This window comes from Typopeltis vanoorti, chromosome 16 (assembly GCF_054136105.1).
Source record: "Typopeltis vanoorti isolate ZY-2024b chromosome 16, IOZ_Tvanoo_1.0, whole genome shotgun sequence".
NCBI lineage: Eukaryota > Metazoa > Arthropoda > Arachnida > Uropygi > Thelyphonidae > Typopeltis > Typopeltis vanoorti.
In genome coordinates, this window is record NC_143564.1 from 114,621,222 (window position 1) to 114,646,580 (window position 25,359).

Genomic DNA, 25,359 nt, shown 5'->3' on the forward strand with positions numbered 1-25,359 from the left:
TATCTTTTTCTCCCATTTTCATGTCACCTTTATCATCTCTAATTCCTTTTACAGCACTCTTTCCTCCATTTCTAAGCTTCTTCAACAACCTCCAGAATATCTTGCCAATTTCTTGATATTTATTTTTTATGTTCTAGCCAAAGTCCTCCCATGACTTTTGTTTAGCTAGTTTTACACAGTGTTTAGCTTTCTTACATTTGTCTCTGTATTCTCTAAGAGCACAAGCTGACTTATTTGCCAGGAACTTTTGATATGCTTTCTTGTTTTCCTTCACTGCCTCTTTAACTTCCTGTGTTCACCATGGAGTTCTAATTTTTCTATCCTTGCAGACAACCTCACCACATGCCTCTCTGTCTGAATCAATCAAGGTTTGGTTCCTGTTCTCAAATTCTCATTTTTTCTTGAAGAGTGTTTGTGTATTTTAGTGTACAGTTCACATCTGAGAGCTGCTCAACTTTTATTCGCTTTAAAACTTTCTTACATGTTATTCTTTTCAATATGAAATTCAATTTTATCCTGCTCAAGACTGAATAGTGATCACTTCCAATTTCAAATCCTCTGTACACTCTGGTGTCCTGCACAAGGGAGAAAACATCACTATCAACAATAACATAGTTAATGAGATTTTTCTTATTCCTTGCCTCTCCCCCTCTCCATGCAAACTTGTGCACATTTTTATGTTGGAACATGGTGTTAGTAATAACCAGTCCATGTCCTGAGCAGAAATCCAACAGGTATTTGCCATTATTATTAGCTTTGCTCTTTTTTCCAAATTTTTCCAAAATATTTTTGTATTCTGACGATCATTTCCTACTCTGCAAGGACCAACTTTTCCTTTTTCATTGTGTCAGTTGCTTTCTCTAAAGCCTCAAAAAATTCCTCCACTTCTACCTTAGTTGAACCGTCTTTGGGACCATAGGCACAAATAAGTCTCATTGTCCAGTTACCCATTGTCATATTTGTCCACATCACTCTACTTGAGACTGCCTGCCATTCAAGAAGATTAGCCTCATATTTAGTGTTGAATACTCTTGCTACTCCTTCTTTTCGTCGATTGTCATTGCCTGAATATAATATTTTGTATTTATTGCTCAGAAAGATCTCACCAGTTTTTGTCTTTTTTGTTTCAGTCACTCCTATTATGTCGATCTGGTATTTATCTAATTCCTTAGCTTTTTATTTTCAAGCAAGCAAAAAAGTGCAATACGGTGGAAATCTCTACATACGTTACAGCAGTATGTATTGCTACTGTGAACCTCATAGCAAACTGCAGGATAATTAACACCATGGCATACACAGAAAATAAACCGTATACTGCTATTAACAGCCTACCTATGCTTATAATTCATTCTCTACTCACAAAACATGTACACTGCACTTTTATGGACTGAAAAGCAGAGCAGAGCAGCTTTATAAGCTATGCACTACTCCTGAGAATTTTATTCATAAAGCTCCTCATTTATTACTATTAAATACAATACCAAGCTTATGTTTAGGAGCATCCCTATTCCAAACTCATTGGCTTAAACTTTATAATTTGGTGACTAAAACATAAAAATAATAAAGCATGTGCTAAAAATAAATCCAGAAAATGAAATAGGGATGTTCATATTATATTGTTTAGTATGCCTTGGGATTAGACTGAAAGTAAGATGTTACTGTTCATTCTTCTGTTTCATTCACTAACCATTTATACTACAGATCTGAATCATGTTATAGTGATAGACAAATTAAGAATAAGTATATTTTAAAATTCAAAAAGGAATGCAAACAATCGTTGTAAAGGAATAAGTGAAGTATGAATTAAGACCTGGATAGATAAATAAATAAAGGTTCTAGTAGTAAGACTTATACGTTGGTTAGACATAACTGGTAATTAATTTACGGAATTGACAACGCATATAAAGTAAATAAATTAAAGATAACTTTAATGAATCACTTCTATATTTCGGCAATGTCACATTGCCATCTTCGGGAACATAAAGATATGGTATGTGCACTAAGGAACTAAACAAAGCAAATGAGGAAGAAAATAAGAACTAATTTTGTTCCTAAAGTCCTAATGGTGCCCTCTTGCGGGCTAATTTGGTAGTCTTGGCAGTTGGGCTGAAGTTCTCAAAATGAAAGTCTCCCAAATTTGGGGCAGTTTCATGCACCCAAATTTGTTGAGGTTAGGAACATTTTTTAGAGCTGCTGAAGATTCTTTGAATAGTCTTTCGTATTTAAACTTGCTGCGATGGATTATTTTTGTCTTCTTCCAACGAATTTTATGGTGGGTATCTAAGGCATGGTCTGCCAGTCCAGAGCGGCTGTACTGGTGAAAACGGATGTAGTCTTGGGGTTCTGAAATCCTGATATTTGTTGTTCTGCCTGTTTGGCCAAAGTAGGACAATTTGCAGCTGCAAGGGACCTGGTATACACCAGGTAGGTCTAGGGGAAGTGGTTGGTCTTTGGTAGAGCGGATAAGGGATGCCAACTTTTTATATGGTCTGTAACAGGAAGTAAGGTCATATTTTTTGAGGATATTAGTTATTTTTTCAGAGGTGCCCTGGATGTAGGGGATAGTGATAGACTTGGTGTAGTCTTTATTGTGGAGGGGGGGAGGGGGGTTGTGGTTTATAGGTTTTAGTATTTTTTGGATTTTTTTGGAATTGTAGCTATTGGCTAAGAAAGTGTTGAGGATGTGGTTTAGTTCCATAGTCAGGGCCTTGTCATCTGAGCAGATTAATTTTGCCCTGTTATATAGTGTTTTTTATCACCCCATATTGTTGTGAGGGGGGGGGGGGATTGCTGGTGAATGTATCTGCCAGTGTGGGTGGGTTTTCTGTAAACAGAGAAAACCAAAGATCCATCAAGCTGGCGGGTGATTAAAGTGTCTAGGAAGGGGAGGGTGTTGTTTTCCTCTTTTTCTAAGGTGAACTGGACTCTGGGATGTTGGTTGTTTAAGTGTGTTAGGAAGGAGTGGAGTGTATCTGAGCCATGTGGCCAAATAGCAAACACATCATCCACATAACGAAGCCAAATAGTGGGTTTTTGTGGGGCGGAGTTTAAGGCTATCTCTTCAAATGTCTCCATAAAGAAATTGGCCAAGGGTGGGGAAAGTGGTGAACCCATGGCTGTCCCCTCTATCTGTTTGTAGAACTTTCCTTGCCAAACGAAATAGCCTGAGTTCATTGTGAACTGAAATAGGGCTGAGATATCGGGAGGAAACTTGGCTTGGATGAGCTCAAAGGTTTCTTTGAGTGGGACATTAGTGAATAGGGAGGAGACGTCAAAACTGACCATTATGTCAGTGTGTTGGAGTGTGAGGTTTTCTATACTGGCTTTAAAGTGGGCCGAGTTTTTTATGTGTGATGGTGTGTTGCCAGTGTGGTGTGTGAGCGTTTTGGCTAAATGTTTGGCTAATTTATATATGGGGGAATCAATGCCATCCACTATGGGACGTAATGGCACATTTTGTTTATGTATTTTTGGGAGTCCATATAATCGGGGGGGGGGGGGTCTAGAGTTATAAGGTTTAAGTTTGTTGGTGACTTCCACAGGCCAAGAAGTGACTTTCTTAAGGAGACTGTGGATAGTTCTAATCTGAGAGTTGGTTGGATTATATTCAATGGGGAGGTAAGTAGTACGGTCTCGTATTAAAGAATTTAGCTTACCTTTGTAGTCTTTTTGGTTAAGTACCACAGTGGCGCTTCCCTTATCAGCTTTGGTGATTACTATTTTTTTGTTGTTTTTTAATTCTTGTAGGGCTGTATATTCGTTTTTGGATAAGTTGGATTTTGGAGGTTTGGCTTTAGTGAGAACACCGACTACATCCAGTCTCACGTTGTTGGCGATGTGGTTAGGCAGGTTGCGAATTCCACGCTCTATTTGGATCATGATTTCTTCAGCAGGTATCCTTTTAGGAGCTAGGGCGAAATTGTGACCAGGTGAAAGTGCGGTGAGTGCTTCAGGCTTTAAAACTGCCGACTGGACTGGCAGACCATGCCTTAGATACCCACCATAAAATTCGTTGGAAGAAGACAAAAATAATCCATCGCAGCAAGTTTAAATACGAAAGACTATTCAAAGAATCTTCAGCAGCTCTAAAAAACGTTCCTAACCTCAACAAATTTGGGTGCATGAAACTGCCCCAAATTTGGGAGACTTTCATTTTGAGAACTTCAGCCCAACTGCCAAGACTACCAAATTAGCCCGCAAGAGGGGCACCATTAGGACTTTAGGAACAAAATTAGTTCTTATTTTCTTCCTCATTTGCTTTGTTAGTTCCTTAGTGCACATACCATATCTTTATGTTCCCGAAGATGGCAATGTGACATTGCCGAAATATAGAAGTGATTCATTAAAGTTATCTTTAATTTATTTACTTTATATGCGTTGTCAATTCCGTAAATTAATTACCAGTTAAATAAATAAAGGGTAAATAAAAACATTTAAAGTTAAGTAAATAAAGGATCTCCTGGAAACTTTGTTGTGGGATAAAAGAAAGAATTCAAAACAAAAAAGTAAATAAATAGATCATCCAATAAAATTACAGTGTATGGGCTGTTTTGAATATGGCATCATCTTTTATTCCTTTGGAGTGCTCTTCATCTGTTCTGAAAATTATGCCAGATAAATACCAAAATCTACTGGCTTATCAAAATATTGTGTTCTCTGCATAGGAAAAGTTGTTCTCCCAGAAGTCTAATAATTGTATTGGTCAAACTTAACTAATATAGTCATAAAATGATACTTTTAGAGAATTACATCAATTGCCATTGGTACTTAATTTGCAAGTTGATTAATTAACATTTATGATTGTCAACTTGAATTACAGCATTATGATTGTTTATTAGCAAATATAAAGGATATAACGAGACTAAAGCTCGATGTGAAACAGACACTTATTTCTGCTAGAGGGAACCTCCCAGTGATGGTACAGGCCTTTTCATTCTTCCTCTTTTTTTTCTTTGCTTTTCTTCTCATATTCTTCTCTCTACTTCTCCTGGGTCTTCTCTACTATCCTTTTTTCCAGACCATCACTGGGATTTAATGCTCTGCCTCTGTGTTTGCTGTGCATGTGACCTGTGGACATCCAGAAAGGGGGATCTGACCTATGCTTTGGCAGTCCTGGATGGCCCTGCTAGGATCAGTTGGCTAGGACTTGCTTGCAAGGGTAAGTGGTGTTGCAGTAAGTCTCACACTCCATGGTCCAGGTTAGGACCAAAGGCTTGCTGTGGTGCTGCTATAGCATCAAGGAGTAGCCCTGGCATTCCATTCCTGACACAGTTATTGCTTGACAATCAGTAGGCATCCATGTGTGGTTCCATGATAGGTGAGGAGCTCTGGTGCAGAACATAAAACCCCTTGAGTATGAATTCTTCATCCTCAAATGTTTCAGGAGTCATTTCATAACAGAAGAAAGAAACAAAAGGCATGTGATACCAGTATAAATGTTCCAGTGTTTCTGATCATCCATGCAACAGGTGAAAAGCAAATAGAGAAACTGTTACCCTTCTTTATTCAAAAGGGTTTAGGACTGGCAAGTTTTCCCAAAAAGGGAAGAAACTACAATCTGGTGATATCCTTGTGGGAACGTCATGTCAACAACATTCTGAAAAACTACTTAGAGCAACATTGGTGGGTATTTCAGGAATACTAATCACAGTACCATCTCATGAAACACTCAATTCTCTTAGAGGAGTGATATCATAATATCACTCCTCTAAGATCTCCTTGTTCCTGATGAGGAGATATGTTCAGAGGTTAAAGGTAAGGGAGTGACAGGTATGAAGTGCAGCCTGATACATAGTGATGGCCACCTGGTTCTGATCAGTAACATTATCTTTACTTTTGATACACCTAAGCCTCCAACATCTGTAAAAGCAGCGTATCTCGACTATCCTATTAGACTGTACATCTCTAATCCACTAAAATGCTTTAAATGTCATACATATGGACATGCCCAAACTGCTTGTCATGGATCTACTACCAGTGCTCAATATATGGCAGCAAAGAGCATGATAGCACATCTTGCTCAGCAAAGAAAATTAAATGTGTCAACTGTCAGGGAGATCATCCTGCTTACTCCTGTGCATGTTAGAAGTGGAAAGATGAAAAAGAAATACAAAAGATTAACAGAACAAAATATATCATAACAGGATGCAAAAAAGGAAGTTAGCCACCCTGTGATCCATTTATGCTGAGAAGGTGGTGCTTAAGAAAACGTCAACAGCAACTTAACCTCATGTCTATTCCATCGTGTGGTAATTTCACCATACCTGAACTTTATGATTGTTAGTGCTTCTCTGTTGAGCGTATCAGTGACATGACTACAATCTCATTCCAGAAAAAACTCCAAAAGAATGATTCCATTGAATGAGATCCCAGATGTTAAAAAAAATTATGGCAAGGATATCACTTAAAAATAAACCACCAGATACCTTCACAGAAAAAAATGAATACTTCGGAATCCACTAAAAATAAATTAAACTAATCAAATTATCCTAACACATCAGATGATGTATTGAATATTTTTCCAGAGGAAGAGATGGACACAAGGGATTTTACTGTTGTTTGTGAGGATAGATCTAAAGAAGATCCTGCTTTAAGGTGGACTAGCTATCCTGGTGGGTAGTCACATTCCTTTCCGACATGCCCATCTTGAATTTTGAAGCAATAACCATTGCTTCGAGACCAGTCCATGACTTATCCATGGAATTTCTTATTACAACATGTTCAATATATTTATCATTGGGTTATAAGTTAAATGAAATGGAACTTGGTAATCTTATTCATAGTGAAGAATTTATGGAGACAAAAATATGTGTTGGAATAATTACTTTACTTATAATTAAGAAAATAATATTTGACTTTTCAACCTCTGTCTTGTGGTCATCAGGAAAACATACATACAAAGGTGATCTGAAATGTTCTCGACTTCAACCATAGATGGCAACACTATCAGCAAGATTTTTTTTTTCTAAGTTGGTACATCTGTTATAAGCATCCATGTGAAATTGTAAGTCATTCTATCAAATAGTTTGTTTTATACAGCTGTCTGAAGCAAAAGTGTTGTCTGTATCCCTTGAAATGGATAAAATTGAGCTGTTGTATCATGTGGTTATAAAATTCTTTATAAAAGAAGATTTAATGCCAAAAGAAATTAATTTGAAGTTCATAAAAGTTTATGGGCACTCCTCCTTCATTTTCGATAGTTAAGAAATGGACTGCTGAGTTTAAGCATTGGTGTACCAGCCTTTAAGATGATCCACGTGAAGGACGTTCCAAAAAGTGTAACAACACCAAAAATCATTGATCAAGGGCACGATATGGTATTGAATGACTGCCGAGTCAAACTGCGTGAAATTGCTGAGACTATAGGCTTTTCAAAAGAATGTGTAGGGTATATTTTGCATGAAGAATTGCAAATGAAAAAGCTTTGTGCAAGGTGGGTGCCATGCTTGCTCACAGCAGATCAAAAACGCGCTCGCATGAAAATCTCTGAACAGTGCTTGGAGCATTTTAACAAGAATAAAACTGATTTTGTGCTTTGATTTATTACTATGGATGAGACTTGGATTAGCCATTACATGCCAGAATCCAAAACAGCACTCAAAACAGTGGAGAGAAGCCGGTTGTTCAGCGCCAAAGAAGACAGAGTCAGTTCCGTCAGCAGGAAAGGTCATGGCATCTGTGTTTTGAGATGCATTTTGTTTATTAATTATCTTGAAAAGGATAAAACAGTAACCGGGGAATATTATTCTGATCTTTTAAGCAGGCTAGACGAAATGGTTTGTGAGAGAAGACCGGTTTGCAGAAGAAAAAAATTATCTTTCTTAAGGACAATTTGCCTGCCCACAAAGGTGTTTTGGCAATGGGAAAAAGGGATCTGCACTATGAATTGTTGGAACATCCATCCTATTCTCCAGATTTGGCTCCTTCTGACTTCTATCCATGTTACATGACACAAGTTACATGACATTACACAGAAGTAAGATGAATCTAAATGCTTTGTTAATTGTTTACCCTAGTCTTGATTGCTGGCAGAGGGAAAAAAAACTTTAAATCAGAAAAATATTACTAAACAAACAAAATATATACAAAATTAAAAATTAATTCACAAAATAAAATGAACTTTTCATACATATCAGTATAATAATATATCAATGATAAAAGAAAAAAAAGGTTTTTAGCAGAACTACATTAAACAATTTCTAAAGTCTTCTGATATGAAGGTTTTCTTCTGTTTGAGATTGTTCTGGATGTTATATGGGTTGAAGATAGGTCCTCCAGATTGTTGGAATTATTAATCCATCATTCCTGTTTAGATTTGGATGATGATTCAGCATTTCACCGACTTTTTGAACTTCCTTTCAAACCAGGTTTTAGCGTGGTGTAGAGACTTGGTGCCCTTCCTATTAATTCTGTGACATGTTTGAAGTGCATGATCTGACAAGCCTGTTTTACCATAGCAGAGGAATTTAATGTGGCATTTGTGTTCATCTTTTCTTAGGGATGGTGTGCCCTGTTTCCCTTAAGGTAGGTTGTAGGTGCTGAGGATTTTTGGATGAGCTGAGTAAATTTCTTAATTTGCAGGAGATTTGAAGGTTAGCTTAATATTGTATTTATGTAGTGTTCTATTTTTCTGATATTCCCCATGGAGGATCATTTGAAATGTTTTTTATTGTAGCCATTTTTTACAATGGTTTGGCTAATAATTTCATATTCTTTGTTCAGCACCTGCTCATTGGAGCATATTGTTAGGGCTCTGTTTGAGGATGCTGGACCCCTTGTTTTTTGTGGTGGATGGTGGTATGAATTTTTATGTATGTATTAAGTTTGTGGTAGACCGTGAACGAGAAGCAGTCTGAGGGAAGAGTGTGTTTATAAAACTTATGTTTTCTAGACACACTTGTCTAGAAGTCTGTGAAATGCTGAAACGCCATCCAAATCTGAACAAGAATGATGGATTAATAATTCCAGTAATCTGGAGAATCCATCTTCAACCCATATAGCATCCAGAACAACCCCAAACAGAAGAAAACCTTAATATGAGAGGGCTTTAGAAATTGTTTAATGTAGTTATGCTATAAAAGCTTTTTTTTATATATCATCAGTATATTATTATTATATGATATGTATGAAAAGTTTATTTTATTTTGTGAATTAATTTTTATTGTATATATTTGGTTTAGTAATATTTTTGTGATTTAAAGTTTTTTTTTTGTCTTTCTTTTTCTTTTTTTTCCCTTCACTGGAGGTCAGACTGTGGTCAACTATTAACAAAGCATTTAGATTCAGCTTACTTTTTGTGTAGTGGCATGTAGCTTCACAAATGTCATGTAGCTTCCTGACACAAGTGTGTCAGGAAAACATACATGTAACTTCAATACAGAGGTCAAAACGTTGAATATTATTTTCTTAATTATAAGTAAAGTAATTATTCCAGCACATGTGTTTTTGTCTCCATAAATTCTTCACTATGAATACTTAGCACCGTGTAACCCTAAAAGCAAGAATTGGTAATCTTATGTATCGTGACTACCTCAGCCCGTACTTTTCATGGGTGACTCGAATGGGCACATCACTCTGTGGAGGTACTGCACACAACTGGATGAGTTCATATCATTGAGTGAATGCCTACAATCATGACTTGGTAATCTTATATATTGTGACTACCTCAGCCTGTACTTTTCATGAGTGACTTGAATGGACACATCACTCTGTGGAGGTACTGCAACACAACTGGATGAGTTCATATCATTGAGTGAATGCTCTACAATCATGACATCTCCCTTATTAATAATAATGGTATCTCCCTCCATATGCCTTCCTGCTCATATTCTTCAAGAGATCTTACACTCTGCTCCCCTGCTATTTTTCCACTGCACCTCTTTGATGTCAAAGAGAACATGTGTGGAAGCAATAATTTTTCTGTTGCTTGCACTGTATCTTCACAGGAACCATATTTTGCTATATGGATGCTCGTGTGGAAAATGGACCATTCTGACTGGAATACTTTTTCCCCATCTTGTGAAATTTAATGCTAAACTGTGTTAGCCAAACAACTATTATCAAAGCAGTAAAGTATCTAACAGACCACATTGTCCATGCAGCAAGAGCTGCAATTCCAAAAATATCATCTCAATTTCCACTCTGTCCAAAGCCGTAGTGGAACCTAGATTACCAACTAGCCAAAAAAAGATTGTTTTTGGAATTGCATCTTTTAAATCTGTCATAATGCTTTTTATGACAGAGCATGGGGTTTATTTTGTAAATATTCTAACACATTACTTAATAGCTTTTAAACTTGCTCAGGTCAAAGCATGTTATGTAAGATGTCAGAGTCAAAAGCAATCTTGGATCCAATTTACATCATCAGCTAATCAAATAGCCAGTGCAAAAATTGTTTGGAGTAAAATCTGGAAAATGAAAGGTAGATACAGAACACACCATTTGTCTACCTTGGAGCATAATGGATGTCCCAGAGCTATTATAAACACTTTTGGGAAAAATATTTTCAAGAATCTCTGCAACAGCTTCATATACTTTAGACACTATACTGTTTCTGAAATGTTTTCATCTAGTTCATCTAATTTCAAATAAATATAACATAGCATGTGTATTTTGCTAAGGAGCATCCCATCCCCCATGTTTGAATGCTGTCTTTTGACTCTGACATAGTCATTAAATCACTGGCTTTGACCAGTGATTTAATGACTAAACCTATTATGACATAGATAATGCATTTTGAAACACATATGTTGAGGTGGAATGGAGTACTTCATGTTTCTATCTTCATAAACTTGATATTTATAAACTGAGAATTTGACTGAGATAATACTATTATCAATAAATTTTTTAAAAATATAATAACCAAATGACTAAAATAATAAGTTACAAAAGAATTAAACACAATAACTGTTAAATAATTTTAAAAAATGATAGTTAAAAATACATTCAAAGCCTGGGTGGTGGCTGAAAATTTTTAGTGAAATAAAGGTTGAAAACAAAAACCTGTATTTGAGTTTGAATTATTTCTGTTATTCACTCAGGTATTTGGATCACAAGAACTGAAATATTAATTATACCATGAAAAGAAAGTGCAGCAATCATAGATGTCATTCCATTTGGTACCAGCGTAATGTTAAAGGATGAGGCTGAGAATTGGTCGGTGATGGACGTTCTGCAGAAAAGGAAACATGGACAAAGTTATGATGTGGATTTATCAAGGAAAGAGCTGATAGCTGCAGTATATTCAGAACACAACATTGTTGTGTTCTGAATGTTCTGGAGAGAAATGTTGATCATTGCAGTTTAGCAATGATCTGACAGATTGATCCTCTATATACTAACAATACACATCTTTTCTTAATCAGCTCTCCTTCCAAATTTACCAAGAGGAGAGATAACAGTTATAGTATATTTGAAAAGAAAGATGGTTTGTAGTTGACAAAGTGTTAGATCATTGCTAACTGAAATGATTAGCATTTCTTTCAGCTTGGCCATTGGAGTTGGAAAAAGGAAGCCAGTTCCATAGATTACTGTGCTGTTTTATTTGGACTGAAAGAGGTTTGACTTTATGGGTAAATTAATCAAAGAATTCAGAATTGTTATTAGAATGTAGAGAGTAATTAAAACATTTAATGCAACAAATGACACCAGGAAATTTTAAATTGCAAGGTAAAGAAAAGGGATTCAGGTTTTGGCATTTTCTAACATAAAATGTCAGATTTGGCAAATGCACAGATAGCAAATCTTGTGAGAAATGCAATGTATAGTTTAGACACCTGTAGGTGGTACCACAATTGCTTATGTTAAGACCACAAATTTTGTTTATGTGGAGTTGCTTTTTGTATAGATTCTTGCTGTTTTTGAAGGTAATCATTCAATGTAGAAGAAAGTTGGTTAAGAAAAGATCCAGGTTGTTGGGTTTGTTGTTGACAAAGTGTCGTGAACTTGTCTTATACACAAAAACCACCCAGTCTCTTTTCCATGCTTGATCTCAAGAGTACCTCTTGCATGTACCACTATATACAGATCCTTTCAAAGCAAAATCTTTCACAATAAATGGCAGAAGGGTTATATTCTAGTTATGTAATTGAGACATCTGATACATTAATCTCTAGTTTGGTCCCATGTAATGTCCATTTGGCATCCTGTAGAACTTCATTACTGCCTGTATCCCTCTATGTTTGGCATACCCTTAGAAACATTTTACCTGCACTGTATATAAGAAGAGAGGTGCAGAAACTGGAGACTAAACATATTAATGACTATTTCAGGCTTTTATTAAGCAAGGTGGTGTTGGTATTCATCATTGATGAAAGTTTCTACTGCCTAAGTTGACATTTTTTTTTTTTACTAGTGTGGTATGCATGTATGATAGTAGAATTCATGATATTCACTAAAATCCCATTTGTTTAAATAGGCCATGCTGCAGGAAGGTGAGGATGGCTGGACTGGGAGTGGTTTTATGTTGTGCATCACAAGTCCATTAGTGGCCCAAATGGTCAGTAACATTTATCAGCTTGGATCTCATTTAATAATGAGGCTAATTTCATAAGCCATTCTTACATGCTTCCCTTTCTCATCCTTCCTCATTCGGTAATAGTTTCAGCATAATTGAAATTATTTACCATCCATTAAAATAAAACAAAAAAACTTCATTGACTATATTTTATTCATTATTTCTTTTAAGCAGGGAATACTTTCATTAATAATTTTTCTTCCTCTTAGATGTCACCTGTTAACATAACTTTACCTCAAGGATTACAGACACTAGCCCTTCAGGAAGATGAATGTAAAGAGCAAGAAGAACAGCCCTCTGGGTAAGAATACATTCATTCTATAAATTTCTCGTTTTATTGAATTATCAGGTTTACATAGCAGTGGCATAGGAGCACACTATTGCACTGGGGAAGTTGCCAAAGGTGCCAGATGACAGGACATTTCACCAATTATCAAAATTATGATAAAAAAGGTGGATAGCTGCGAATTTAGCAAAGATGCCAAAAAAAAATAACACATTTCTGTTCCTTACAGTCCCAAAACTCATCATGGAAGGGTCTTCTAGATAGTTCTATGCTTACTATACTGCATCTTAAACACATTAAGTTTGTGTGCCAACTATCATTTCCAACAGTGCATTTCACTTACTAACCACTTATGATAAAAAAATCTGTTCTTCATAGTTTTGCTTAACTCTCTGCTTGATGTTATATGAAATATATCTGTACCCTCTTAATTTGATCCTTTCTCTGTTATATCTTCCTTGTTTAGTCTGTCTTCTATTCTTTGTAAATTGAATTTTCTCAGTCTCTCATCAGGTGACATTCCATAACAATCCATATGTTGTGCACAATGTCCTCTGCACCATTTCATAAATTTATTTTTCATGTCATAAAATATAGTGATTTATGAATAATTCGGGGAGTTCCCCCCCCCCCCTTTGTTCAGGATATATTTCACTCAATGAGTGAATAGTTTCTTACTCCAGTTTGCTGTAATTGTTTTTATACAACTCCCACCTGTAGTATATTTTAGTACCATGGGTAGACTAAGGCTATTTTTAATTATTTCTTCTATTTTATTTATTTATTTTTTAAATATGATTTGGAAACCTACTCTAGAAATCATACATGGAACTTTTTTCAAGCTACTTTAGCCTCTAATAAGCAGGGCAGTAGTCTCACACCAGACAGTGAAATTCATCTCTCACCTAGTGACAATTCTAAATATCCATTTCCATGTTTGGATTTAAACACACAGTCTGTTTGGAGAGTGGATTAGCTAACCACTCAAGTTTCTGATAATGTAATGAGCTACATTAATATCCATCCTGACATCTGAAAACTGATTATTTTAATGTTTTTGTTTACAGTTTAAATTATTATATAAATGTTGAATCCACCATCCAGTTATTCATCCTTCTCTGCAGATAAACTGAATTGTATCGAGTGCTATGTATAATATAATAGTGGCTAAAGAAAAATTAATGGAAATTTTGGAAAGACTATAGTTAGCATATATCATGAAGATGGCAAAATGTTTTGAATAATAAAAGGATCAAAAATCATAAAGATGACACAAAAACTGAAGATAAAGATATTTTGGATGTCTGATTTTATTACATTAAAAAGCTATCTTGGAGGTGTTGGTAGATGTGGAATTGAAGTTCAGAGGATATCCAAATCCCTGGCTTCATCAGTTTTCTGGAGTTCCATCAATATGGTATGTAGCTGGTAATCTTTTCACTCCAAAATGTATAACCTTACACTTTGCCACGTTAAATTCACATCTATTATTCTTTGCCCATACTGATAGTCGATTTAAATCGTTCTGTAAAATTTCAACATCATCTTTATTGACTATTGCTCTACCCAATTTTGCATCATCTGCAAACAGCTGAATATTTCTCCTCATATCATTTCATATATCATTAATAGTAGTCCAGGTATGGTGCCTTGTGGCATGCCACTAGTCACAGGCCTTCTACAGGACTCTGCCTGAATAAACTGCTGCCTGGTATCTCTCCATCAATAACCCGCTTATCTACATCTTCATGTCTATGCCCATTTGCTGTAATTTATTTATCAAAATTCAATGCAGTATCCTGTCAAACGTCCAGCAATATCACCATTATCCAACTCAGCTGTCATTTTATTATAAAAAGTAAGTTACTGAAGCATGACCTACCCTTCACAAATCATGCTGTCCTTCCATACAGTATCCCATTCCTATCATATTAGTGGTTGCACCAGAACACAGCAATACAATGTATACATTGTATTGCTGTGTTCTGTTGCAACTACTGTATCAAGTAATGAACTAACAAAAAATGTTTAAATAAGCACAACATGCTCCTATTCATAGCATTTTTCTGTTAAAAGTCAAAAACGATTTTTAATTACAGCTATAGGTGTTATTTTATGCTTTCAGTTGAAAAATCCTGCATTTTGATGCAATGTGTGCTGATTTCCCATGGTGAAAGCAAAAATTTCACACATTTCAGCTCACATGCTATCCTATGGCCAAATAATATATCATCTGTTACACTGTTAAACAGCTACTACTGTTCAGACTACTACTACTACACTGTTTTTAATGTAGTATAATAGTTATGCATCATTTGCATCATTACAATGGTGCAAATAAGAAATTGATAGGTGATATGCAAATTAATAAAAGATTGCAAGATGTTCATCAATTAAACATGACACAGCACCATCTATATGCATTAATGGGCATTACGATGTTAATTTCATGTATACATTGTATTGCTGTGTTCTCTTGCAACCACTATCTGAAATAATGATGAAAACTGACTGATGAAAAATGCATAAGCACCACTTGCTCTGATTCACAGCATTTTTGTGTTAGAAGTTGAAAACAACTTGAAATTGCAGCCTCTCCACTATATCAGAATCACAACAGCAACCAGGAGACCAGACCTGTGCACAATAATCCAAGTGAAGTCTTAGCTAACACTCTGAAATCCATTTCATAATGGAACAGAAACCTAATGCTTGTCTGGTTTTCTTAGATACACTAGTTACATGCTTTTCTGGTGGTTCATTATCTTTTTCTGTTTATTGAAAACCTACATATACAGAGAGATATTTGCTTGCTCACGCTGTTATTTAGTGAGTGTGATAGTGCAGATCCAGGGAAACTAAATATTAGGGAGGATAAAATCAAGCATATGTCTCACCAGCTCCTGTGATAAATGATCATGGGTATAGTGGCGATTATGCAATGCCAAACAGAATTTTCACAGGTCTCCGATTCAAATGGAGTGCTCAATTAAACATGACACAGCACCATCTACCTTCATTAATGGGTATTACAATGTTAATTTCATGTATACATTGTATTGCTGTGTTCTCTTGCAACAGCTATCTGAAATGATGAAAGCTAATTGATGAGAAATGCATAAGCACGACTTGCTCCGATTCACAGCATTTTTGTGTTAGAAGTTGAAAATAACTTGAAATTACAGCTTATTACTATAAGTATTATTTCATGTGGGATGAAATGAATTACATGTGAATCTATAACCTGTAGATATGCATGTTCACGTTTATGATGGGCATAGTTTTAAAAAAAAATTATAAGGAGAGGGGAAAGATATTTGTTTGTAAAATATAAATAACTAACCGATAATAAACAGTGACTGTATACATTTGGTAGTTCCGTAAATAACTATGAGAGGCTTATTCATTGAAGTAATAATATCAGATGATTCATCTAAGCATGGCAGACAAAGCAGCAAATTGTCTTTTAAGGTTTGTTGTGCTTGTTATGTATATTTATTTCTGTTTTTTATTTTCTAAGAATAGTCTTCTATTCACTAATCATACTAATATAGACATAAATAATTTCCAACTATTGTCAAAGTTATCCACCTGTGAATAACTTTTCGTGGCTCTTTTATCTTATCAATAATAGATATCCCTCATGTGTTAGTATTTTGCTAGAGATAACTAGATGCAGTCCTCTTCTTATCATACATAGGATTCATTTTTCTTTTTTTCTTTAGGAATATATGAATTTTACTCACTATGTTATCTTTCTTAAAACATATTCACTGTATATGAATATGTCCATATACAGTGAAAAACATCCCATCCCTAAGAGACAACATCAGATGCAAGAAAACAAGTAGTTTTATTGTATCAGATATTTATAGTTGATGTACTATATTTAGTGACAAATCTCCCATATATGCTATACTGCACACATGCAAGCAAAACAGTTTTATTGTGGTGCCAAATACAGTATCTAACTAAATACATTTATTGTAACACCTGCTTATGATGCAGTCATCCAGTGCAGAAAGCAAACAATTTGTGTAATAAAAATTTCAGAAGCAAATAAAGGTGTAAATACATATAAATTGAAATCAGTTTGAATTGCATTTGAGATTCTGCCCATGAGTTTCCTGTAGGATACAAACATGTGCAGAACATCACCCAGCTGAACTTGTTAAGGTGATTTTTCATTTTCCTTATTTGAGTATTCTGATGTAGAACACTAAATAAGCAAATTAAATGTTCTATGATTATGTAAGTATTGCTGTAAGTATATTTGAGAAAAGGGTAAGAAAAATCATTCAGGGAAGAACTGATAAAGAACGTACTGGGTATAGTGTAATTATGGATTTCCAAAACCAGATTTTTACTTTACAAGTAATCGAGAAATCAAAAAATATATGTGATACATCAGTTTTGTTAATCTTGGAAAAGCATGTAATATTGAAAGTGCTAAAACTTAGGTGCACATGAAATTTCCTCCAGAGCAATATTCTCAACAATGTACATGTTTATGTTTCCTGTTTATAATCTATATAGACTTGCTATTAAAGAAAGCAACATTAAACCTGATGTTCAAATAGGAGATATAAAGCTTAGCTCTTTATGCTGTGTATATGATACTGCCCATTTAAATAAATCTGTAACAATGTTCAAGTTTGAATATATTAAATAATTGCCAGGACAAATTTGGTATGAAAATAAACAGTAAAAGGACAAAAATTCTAAACATTGGCAGACATTTATAGTTAATAAGGAAAATAGAAAAATTAACTGCATTCTCAGTAGTGAACCTGTAGAATAAGTCGTGTTATAGTTCTTTAGGCCCAATTTTCGGTGATGGTCATAAACCAAAAATGGAAATAAGTACAGAAATAGAATAAATAAGGTTCAGTAGCAAGGACTGGCTGAATATGTTATGGACAAGACAGAAATCAGTCACATCTGGCTAGCAGGATACTAAATAATGTCCCAACCAACTATATTTAATGTATGCATCAGAGAATTGGGTTAAAAGTAAAACACTTGATCAAGGTTCACAGATGTGTCTACAGAAAAATTAGGAGAGTGAACAGATGAAAATAATGTCAGAATCGTATTAAGAATGAAGATATAAACAATGCTAACATAAGACAGTATAGTCACATAAATAGTAAAAGAAAAAAGATTTAGTAAAATGTATGGTAGAAGAAGCAATGGCAGGAAAAAGACTAGGAGAAAACCATATTACGTAAATAGGTTGATTTAGATACTTTTAGATTAACATACAAATGATAGAAAAGTATGAGCTGGTCAAATCAGATGCCCAGTAATAGACTGGTTAGGAAGAAAATTGCTGATGGAGAATCATCATCAAATTCCTGCCATGTACCCTCAAGGGGTGTACAGGATATGATAGTACTACATGAAAAAAATTACATCATTACTAACTTCCTATCTACAATTTTCCTCCAAATCAGTCTGTTACTTGTCAAGACTCCAACATTATCAGATCTTATATTTCTATCGTCTAAGGCACTTTGTACTGTATCAATCCACCTATATCTTGGTCTTCCTCTTGGTCGTTTTCCTGCCAACCTGGCAGAGAACACTTGTTTTGCTAAGCTTTTCTCTCTCATTCTATTTAAGTGACCATACCACCTGAGATTAGCTCTGCTAACGCATTCCTGGATGTTGACAATGTCAAGTTCTTTCCTAATATCCTCGTTTTTAATATGATATTGCCATTGATGCCATCTGTTCACGCCTATAATCTTTCTCAGGACTCTCATCTCTGCGGTCTTTGGTCAAGTGTTTTACTTCTGACCCAGCTCTCAGATCCCTAAGTTAAAACTGGTTTGAACACTGTCTCGTATACAGCTAATTTAGTGTTCCGACTAATTTCTCTCTTATTCCATATGAATTTATTCAATTCACTTCCCACCATACCAGCTTTGCTGATTCTGTTGTCTATTTCTATATTTAATTTACCATCTTCAGTAAAAATTGTGCCTAAGTAGCTGAAATGTTTTACTTGTTCCACAGGTTCTCCATTCACAACGTAGTTGACATTTTCATTGATTCTACCTATTTTCATTGTTTTTGTCTTTTTAATGCTGACCTTCATACCATATCTATTACAACAGTTATTCAATTTAGTCCGGGAATCTTGCAAACTTTTAGCGGATTTATATAGAAGTATAACATCGTCTGCATAAAGCAAAGAGCTGACATTAATATCTCCAATTCTGATATCATGTTTAATACCACTTTCCTTCATAATGTGATCCATATAGATAATGAATAACAGAGGGGATAATGTACATCCTTGTCTCACACCAGATTTAACATTAAACCATCTTCCTGTACTTCCTTCAATTCTAACTGCTGACTTACAACTCAAATAAAGACTAAGTATTGCTTGATATAATGCCCCATTGACACCATATAACTGCAGCGTATTGAATAGCTTCTCTCTTGGCACCTTGTCATATGCCTTTTCCAAATCGACAAAACTTAAATACAGATCTTTGTTATCTACCTATTTTCATTGTTTTTGTCTTTTTAATGCTGACCTTCATACCATATCTATTACAACAGTTATTCAATTTAGTCCGGGAATCTTGCAAACTTTTAGCGGATTTATATAGAAGTATAACATCGTCTGCATAAAGCAAAGAGCTTACATTAATATCTCCAATTCTGATATCATGTTTAATACCACTTTCCTTCATAATGTGATCCATATAGATAATGAATAACAGAGGGGATAATGTACATCCTTGTCTCACACCAGATTTAACATTAAACCATCTTCCTGTACTTCCTTCAATTCTAACTGCTGACTTACAACTCAAATAAAGACTAAGTATTGCTTGATATAATGCCCCATTGACACCATATAACTGCAGCGTATTGAATAGCTTATCTCTTGGCACCTTGTCATATGCCTTTTCCAAATCGACAAAACTTAAATACAGATCTTTGTTATATTCCCATGCTATCTCGACTATTTGTCGTAAAGTGAAGATCTGATCCTGACAACCTCTATTTGGCCTGAATCCAGCTTGTTCTTCACCAAGCTTTTCTTCCACAATTCTTCTCAACCGTTTCTCAAGTATACCTGCATAGATCTTGCCAGAAACACTCATTAGGGAAATACCTCTGTAATTCTCACATTCAGTTTTATTTCCCTTTTTATATATGGGTACTATGAGAGTTCTACTCCAGTCATCGGGAATTTGTCCCTCTGTCTAGGCTTTCTGAACTATGCAGTGCAGGCACTGTAAGACTTTTATACCACCATACTTCAGCATTTCTGGTCGAATATCATCTACTCCTGCTGGCTTTCCACATTTCAAGCCTTTGATGGCTTTTTCTACTTCAAGTATGGATATGTATTCCTGACTGCATGCCTGGTCAGTGTTTTTTACCACTGTGCTGTCATCACTGCTTGTTTCATTTAGCAGTTTTTCAAAGTAATTACTCCATACTTCATGGATATCTTTTTTTCTTGTTTTCATGTCACCTTTATCATCTCTAACTCCTTTTACAGCACTGCACTCTTTCCTCCATTCCTAAGCTTCTTCAACAACCTCCAGAATATTTTGCCATCTTCTTGATATTTATTTTCTATGTTCTTGCCAAAGTCCTCCCGTGACTTTTGTTTAGCTAGTTTTACACAGTGTTTAACATTCTTGCATTTGTCTCTATATTCTCTAAGCGCACAAGCTGACTTATTTGACAGGAACTTTTGATATGCTTTCTTCTTTTCCTTCACTGCCTCTTTTACTTCCTGTGTCCACCAGGGAGTTCTGATTTTTTTATCCTTGCAGACAAACTAACCACATGCCTCTCTGGCAGAATCAGTCAGTGTTTTCTTCAGAGTTTGCCACTGAATCTCCAAGGTTTGATTCCTGTTCTCAAACTCTTTCATTTTTTTTTTTTCAATAATCTTTCTGTATTTTAGTCTACAGTTCACGTCTGAGCGTTGATGGAGAAACAGTCATGAAATATTGTTGGACTATCATAATATCTGATATGCCTTGGTCATTAGAAAATGATGATAAAGTGAATGATTTATTGAAATGAAACAAAAGGAATAGTGAATAATTGAATAGTTACTGCACTTCAGTAATTTGCTGTGAAGCATCTGAACAAGTTTTTGTTAGCAGAGAAAGAAATGGAATTGAAGGATAGCAAGATGAGCAGACAGCAAGAAATTGAGTGGTTATGGAATCATGATGAGGAAGTGATCAATAGTTGAAGGAAAAATAATCAAGTGAGAGAAATAAGGATGGAGTGAGAGTTTGTCATACAGATTGTGACTCGGTTCTCATTCCAATGAAATAATGGAAGTTGAAGTGAACGTATGTTTGAGAATGATTATAGGACGTATGGGAACATAAAAAAGATAGACATGGAGAAAGCAGCAGTTGGAATGGAAAGAAAGGTCATTATTGAATTACAATTGAATGGTGGCATAGGTTGAACTGCATGTTGGATGAAGAAAAAGATGTTTTTGAATACTAAGAGTATCATGAATAAATCACTGTGTGGTATGTTTTGAGTTGGTTGGATCAAACGTTATTGGTATAAATGAAACAGTGAAATTGGTTCATTAAGAATGGAAACAGAGATGTAAAGATATGGCATTTCTGAATGATAGGAGAGACAAGAGGAGAAGTACTATCAATAATAACAAAGAAATATGTCCATTTAACATGTTTGCAGTGGAGGGAACTAGCTTTATCGTGTGTTTGTTAAGCAATAACATTTTCAAAACCTTATATGACACGTTAGTTGTAACTTTTTCTGTAAACTTTATTTGTAAAATTAGTATTTTCATTTTTGTTTTGCAACTGTGCAAACAGCAGTTCTGAAACAATTTCATTAAATTTTGATTTTACTATTGGATTTTGTACCATTTGCAGATCCCATTTTAGATTTTATTCCTGTTAGACTCTCCTAATTGTTTCCTGTCTTTGTGTAATTCCTAAAATTAAACACTATATACTAATGAAGCATTAGTATATAGAATACTTTTTGACATGTAAACATTGCATCACATTCATGTTAATAGTCTGGGTGTGGTTACAAATATGGACACCTTTGAGCCGTATGAACAGGCATACAGATGGTGCAGCAGGTCAAATTCGTAGAGTTTCAATCCAATCTAACCAATCTGACTGAATGTTGTCATGAGTTGCTATTTTTTGTTTTCTGAGTTTCATCTATTTTGCATGCGTGAAGTGCATGCAAAACAGATTGACGTGCTTAGGACATTGAAAATATATATTTCTATATTTACAATGAGAAACAGTGTTGACGATGTACTGAATTTCCTATTTTCTGCCAGAGCTTTTGCAGATTGCATAATAATAGTTGACAGACGTTGGAATTATGTATAAATAAATAAAGCAAGTTATTTCAGCCTTTCTTTGGTTCAGTTTAAAAAAATTAATAATTTCCCAAGGGATTACTTTTCCCGATTTCTGTGTGTATTATATGGCTGTATTTAAAAATTGTATCAAAATTCAAATTATCTGTGTCTCACTTGTATTTGTCAGTGATAATCTAATCTCACCACAAAGCATAAATCCTTTTTGCTTCTCACATAAACAGTACACTGGCTGGGGCATCGCCCGGTTAAACAAGCCCCCCCCCCCCCCCCCCATTGTTTTCACCAGGGAACCAGAGTGAACAGCGAAAAGTCAGCTACTGGAACAAATCTGAAAACACACCGCAACTCAACATCACCAGAGTTAAAGATCAGTACTATCAACATAAGAAGCCTGATTTGGAAATGGCAAAGAAATGGAGCTAGCGGAGGAATTAGGTAAGTACAGATCGACATAATAGAAGTGACTGAAACAAAAAAGACAAAAACTGGTGAGATCTTTCTGAGCAATAAATACAAAATGTCATATTCAGGCAATGACAATCAAGGAAAAGAAGGAGTAGCCATTGTATTCAACACTAAATACAAGGCTAATCTTCTTGAATAGCAGGTAGTCTCAAGTAGAGTGATGTGGGCAAATATGAGAATGGGGAACTGGACAATGAGACTTATTTGAAGGTTCTACTATCTTAGTAGAACCTTCCCACAGAAGATTCTACTAAGATAGAAGTGGAGGAATTTTTTGAGGATTTAGCGAAAGCATCTGGCACAATGAAAAAGGAAAAGTTGGTCCTTGTTGGGGATCTAAATCGCTGAGTAGGAAATGATTGTCTGACATACAAAAATATATTGGGAAAATTTGGAGAAAAGAGCAAAGCTAATAATAATGGCAAATATTTGTTGGATTTCTGCTCAGGACATGGACTGGTTATTACTAACACCATGTTCCAACATTAAAATGTGTACAACACTCACATGGAGAGAAGAGGCAAGAAATAACAAAATTCTCATTCACTGTGTTATTGTTGATAGTGATGTTTTCTCCCTTGTGCAGGACACCAAAGTGTACAGAGGATTTGAAATTGGAAGTGATCACTATTTAGTCTTAAGCAGGACAAAATTGAATTTCATATTGAAAAGAATAACATATAAGAAAGTTTTAAAGCAAATAAAAGTTGGGCAGCTCTCAGATGTTAACTGTAGAAACACTATTCAAGAAAAAATGAAAGAGTTTGAGAACAGGAACCAAACTTTAGAGATCCGGTGGCAAGCCTTGAAGAAAACCTTGATTGATTCAGCCAGAGAGGCATGTGGTGAGGTTGTCTGCAAGGATAGAAAAATCAGAACTCCATGGTGGACACAGGAAGTTAAAGAGGCAGTGAAGGAAAAGAAGAAAGCATATCAAAAGTTCCTGGCAAATAAGTCGGCTTGTACTCTTAGAGCATACAGAGAGAAATGTAAGAAAGCGAAACACTGTGTAAAACTAGCTAAACAAAAGTCATGGGAGGACTTTGGCTAGAACATCGAAAATAAATATCAAGAAGGTGGCAAAATATTTTGGAGGTTGTAGAAGAAGCATAGAAATGGAGGAAAGAGTACTGTAAAAGGAGTTAGAGATGATAAAGGTGACATGAAAACGGGAGAAAAAGATATTCTTGAAGTATGGAGTAATTACTTTGAGAAATTGTTAAATGAAGTCAGTAATACATATCCATACTTGAAGTGGAAAAAGCTATCAAAGGCTTAAAATGCGGAAAGGCAGCAGGAATAGATGATATTCGACCAGAAATGCTGAAGTATGGTGGTATAAAAGTCTTGCAGTGGCTGCACTGCATAGTTCAGAAGGCCTGGAGAGAGGAACGTATTCCCAATGATTGGAGTAGAACTCTCATAGTACCCATATATAAAAAGGGAAATAAAACTGAATGTGAGAATTACAGAGGTATTTCCCTACTGAGTGTTCCTGGCAAGATCTATGCCAGTATACTTGAGAAACGGTTGAGAAGAATTGTAGAAGAAAAGCTTGGCGAAGAACAAGCTGGATTCAGGCCAAATAGAGGCTGTCAGGATCAGATCTTCACTTTACGACAAATTGTGGAGAAATCATGGGAATACAAAGATCTCTATTTGAGTTTTGTAGAACTGGAAAAGGCATATGATAAGGTGCCAAGAGAGAAGCTATTCAATACACTACAGTTATATGGTGTCAGTGGGGCATTATATCAAGCAATACTTAGTCTTTATTCGAGCTGTAAGTCAGCAGTTAGAATTGAAGGAAGTACAGGAAGATGGTTTAATGTTAAATCTTTGGTGATACAAGGATGTACATTATCCCCTCTGTTATTCATTATCTATATGGATCACATTATGAAAGAAAGTAGTATTAAACATGATATCAAAATTGGAGATGTTAATGTCAGCTCTTTGCTTTATGCAGACAATGTTGTATTTATCAATAATTCTGCTATGAGTCTGCAAGATTCCTTGACTAAATTGAATAACTGTAGTAATAGATATAGTATGAAGGTCAGCAATAAAAAGACAAAGACAATGAAAATATGCAGAATTCGTGAAAATGTCAACTGCATTGTGAACGGAGAACCTGTGGAACAAGTTAAACATTTCACCTACTTAGGCACGATTTTTAGTGAAGATGGTAAATTAAATATGGAAATAGACAACAGAATCAATAAAGCTGGTATAGTAGGAAGTCAATTGAATAAATCCATATGGAATAAGAGACAATACAGTGTTCAAACCAGTTTTAACTTATTGATCTGAGAGCTGGGTCAAGAGTTTTACTTCTGATAAGAAGACTAGAGACCACAGATATGAGACTCCTGAGAAAGATTAGAGGCATGAACAGATGGCATCAATGGCAATATCATATTAAAAACGAGGATATTAGGAAAGAACTTGACATTGTCTGCATACAGGAATGCGTTAGTAGAGCTAATCTCGGGTTGTATGGTCATTTAAACAGAATGGACGAGGAAACATTAGCAAAACAAGTGTTCTCTGCCAGGTTGGCAGGAAAACACAATGGCACACCCAACCAAAATGGGCACGCGATGCTACTGATATATATATATACGCATACACACACACACACACATACACTTGCATGTGCATCTTTGTTCTTTGTTTGCTCTTGAATAGCAGTTCCCAAACTTGTGGTCCATG

The 25,359-nt window shown here is 35.3% G+C and overlaps 1 protein-coding gene across 3 annotated transcripts in view; it reads left to right on the plus strand.

Annotated features, from left to right (window-relative positions):
• Sik3 (Salt-inducible kinase 3) overlaps positions 1 to 25,359 on the plus strand; it is a 328,804-nt gene that overhangs the window by 266,413 nt on the left and 37,032 nt on the right. For all 3 annotated transcript variants that reach the window (XM_090406156.1, XM_090406154.1, XM_090406155.1), the window contains exon 12: positions 12,724 to 12,815. In XM_090406156.1, coding sequence (XP_090262282.1) covers positions 12,724 to 12,815 — 92 coding nt within the window. The remainder of the gene's footprint in view (positions 1 to 12,723; positions 12,816 to 25,359) is intronic.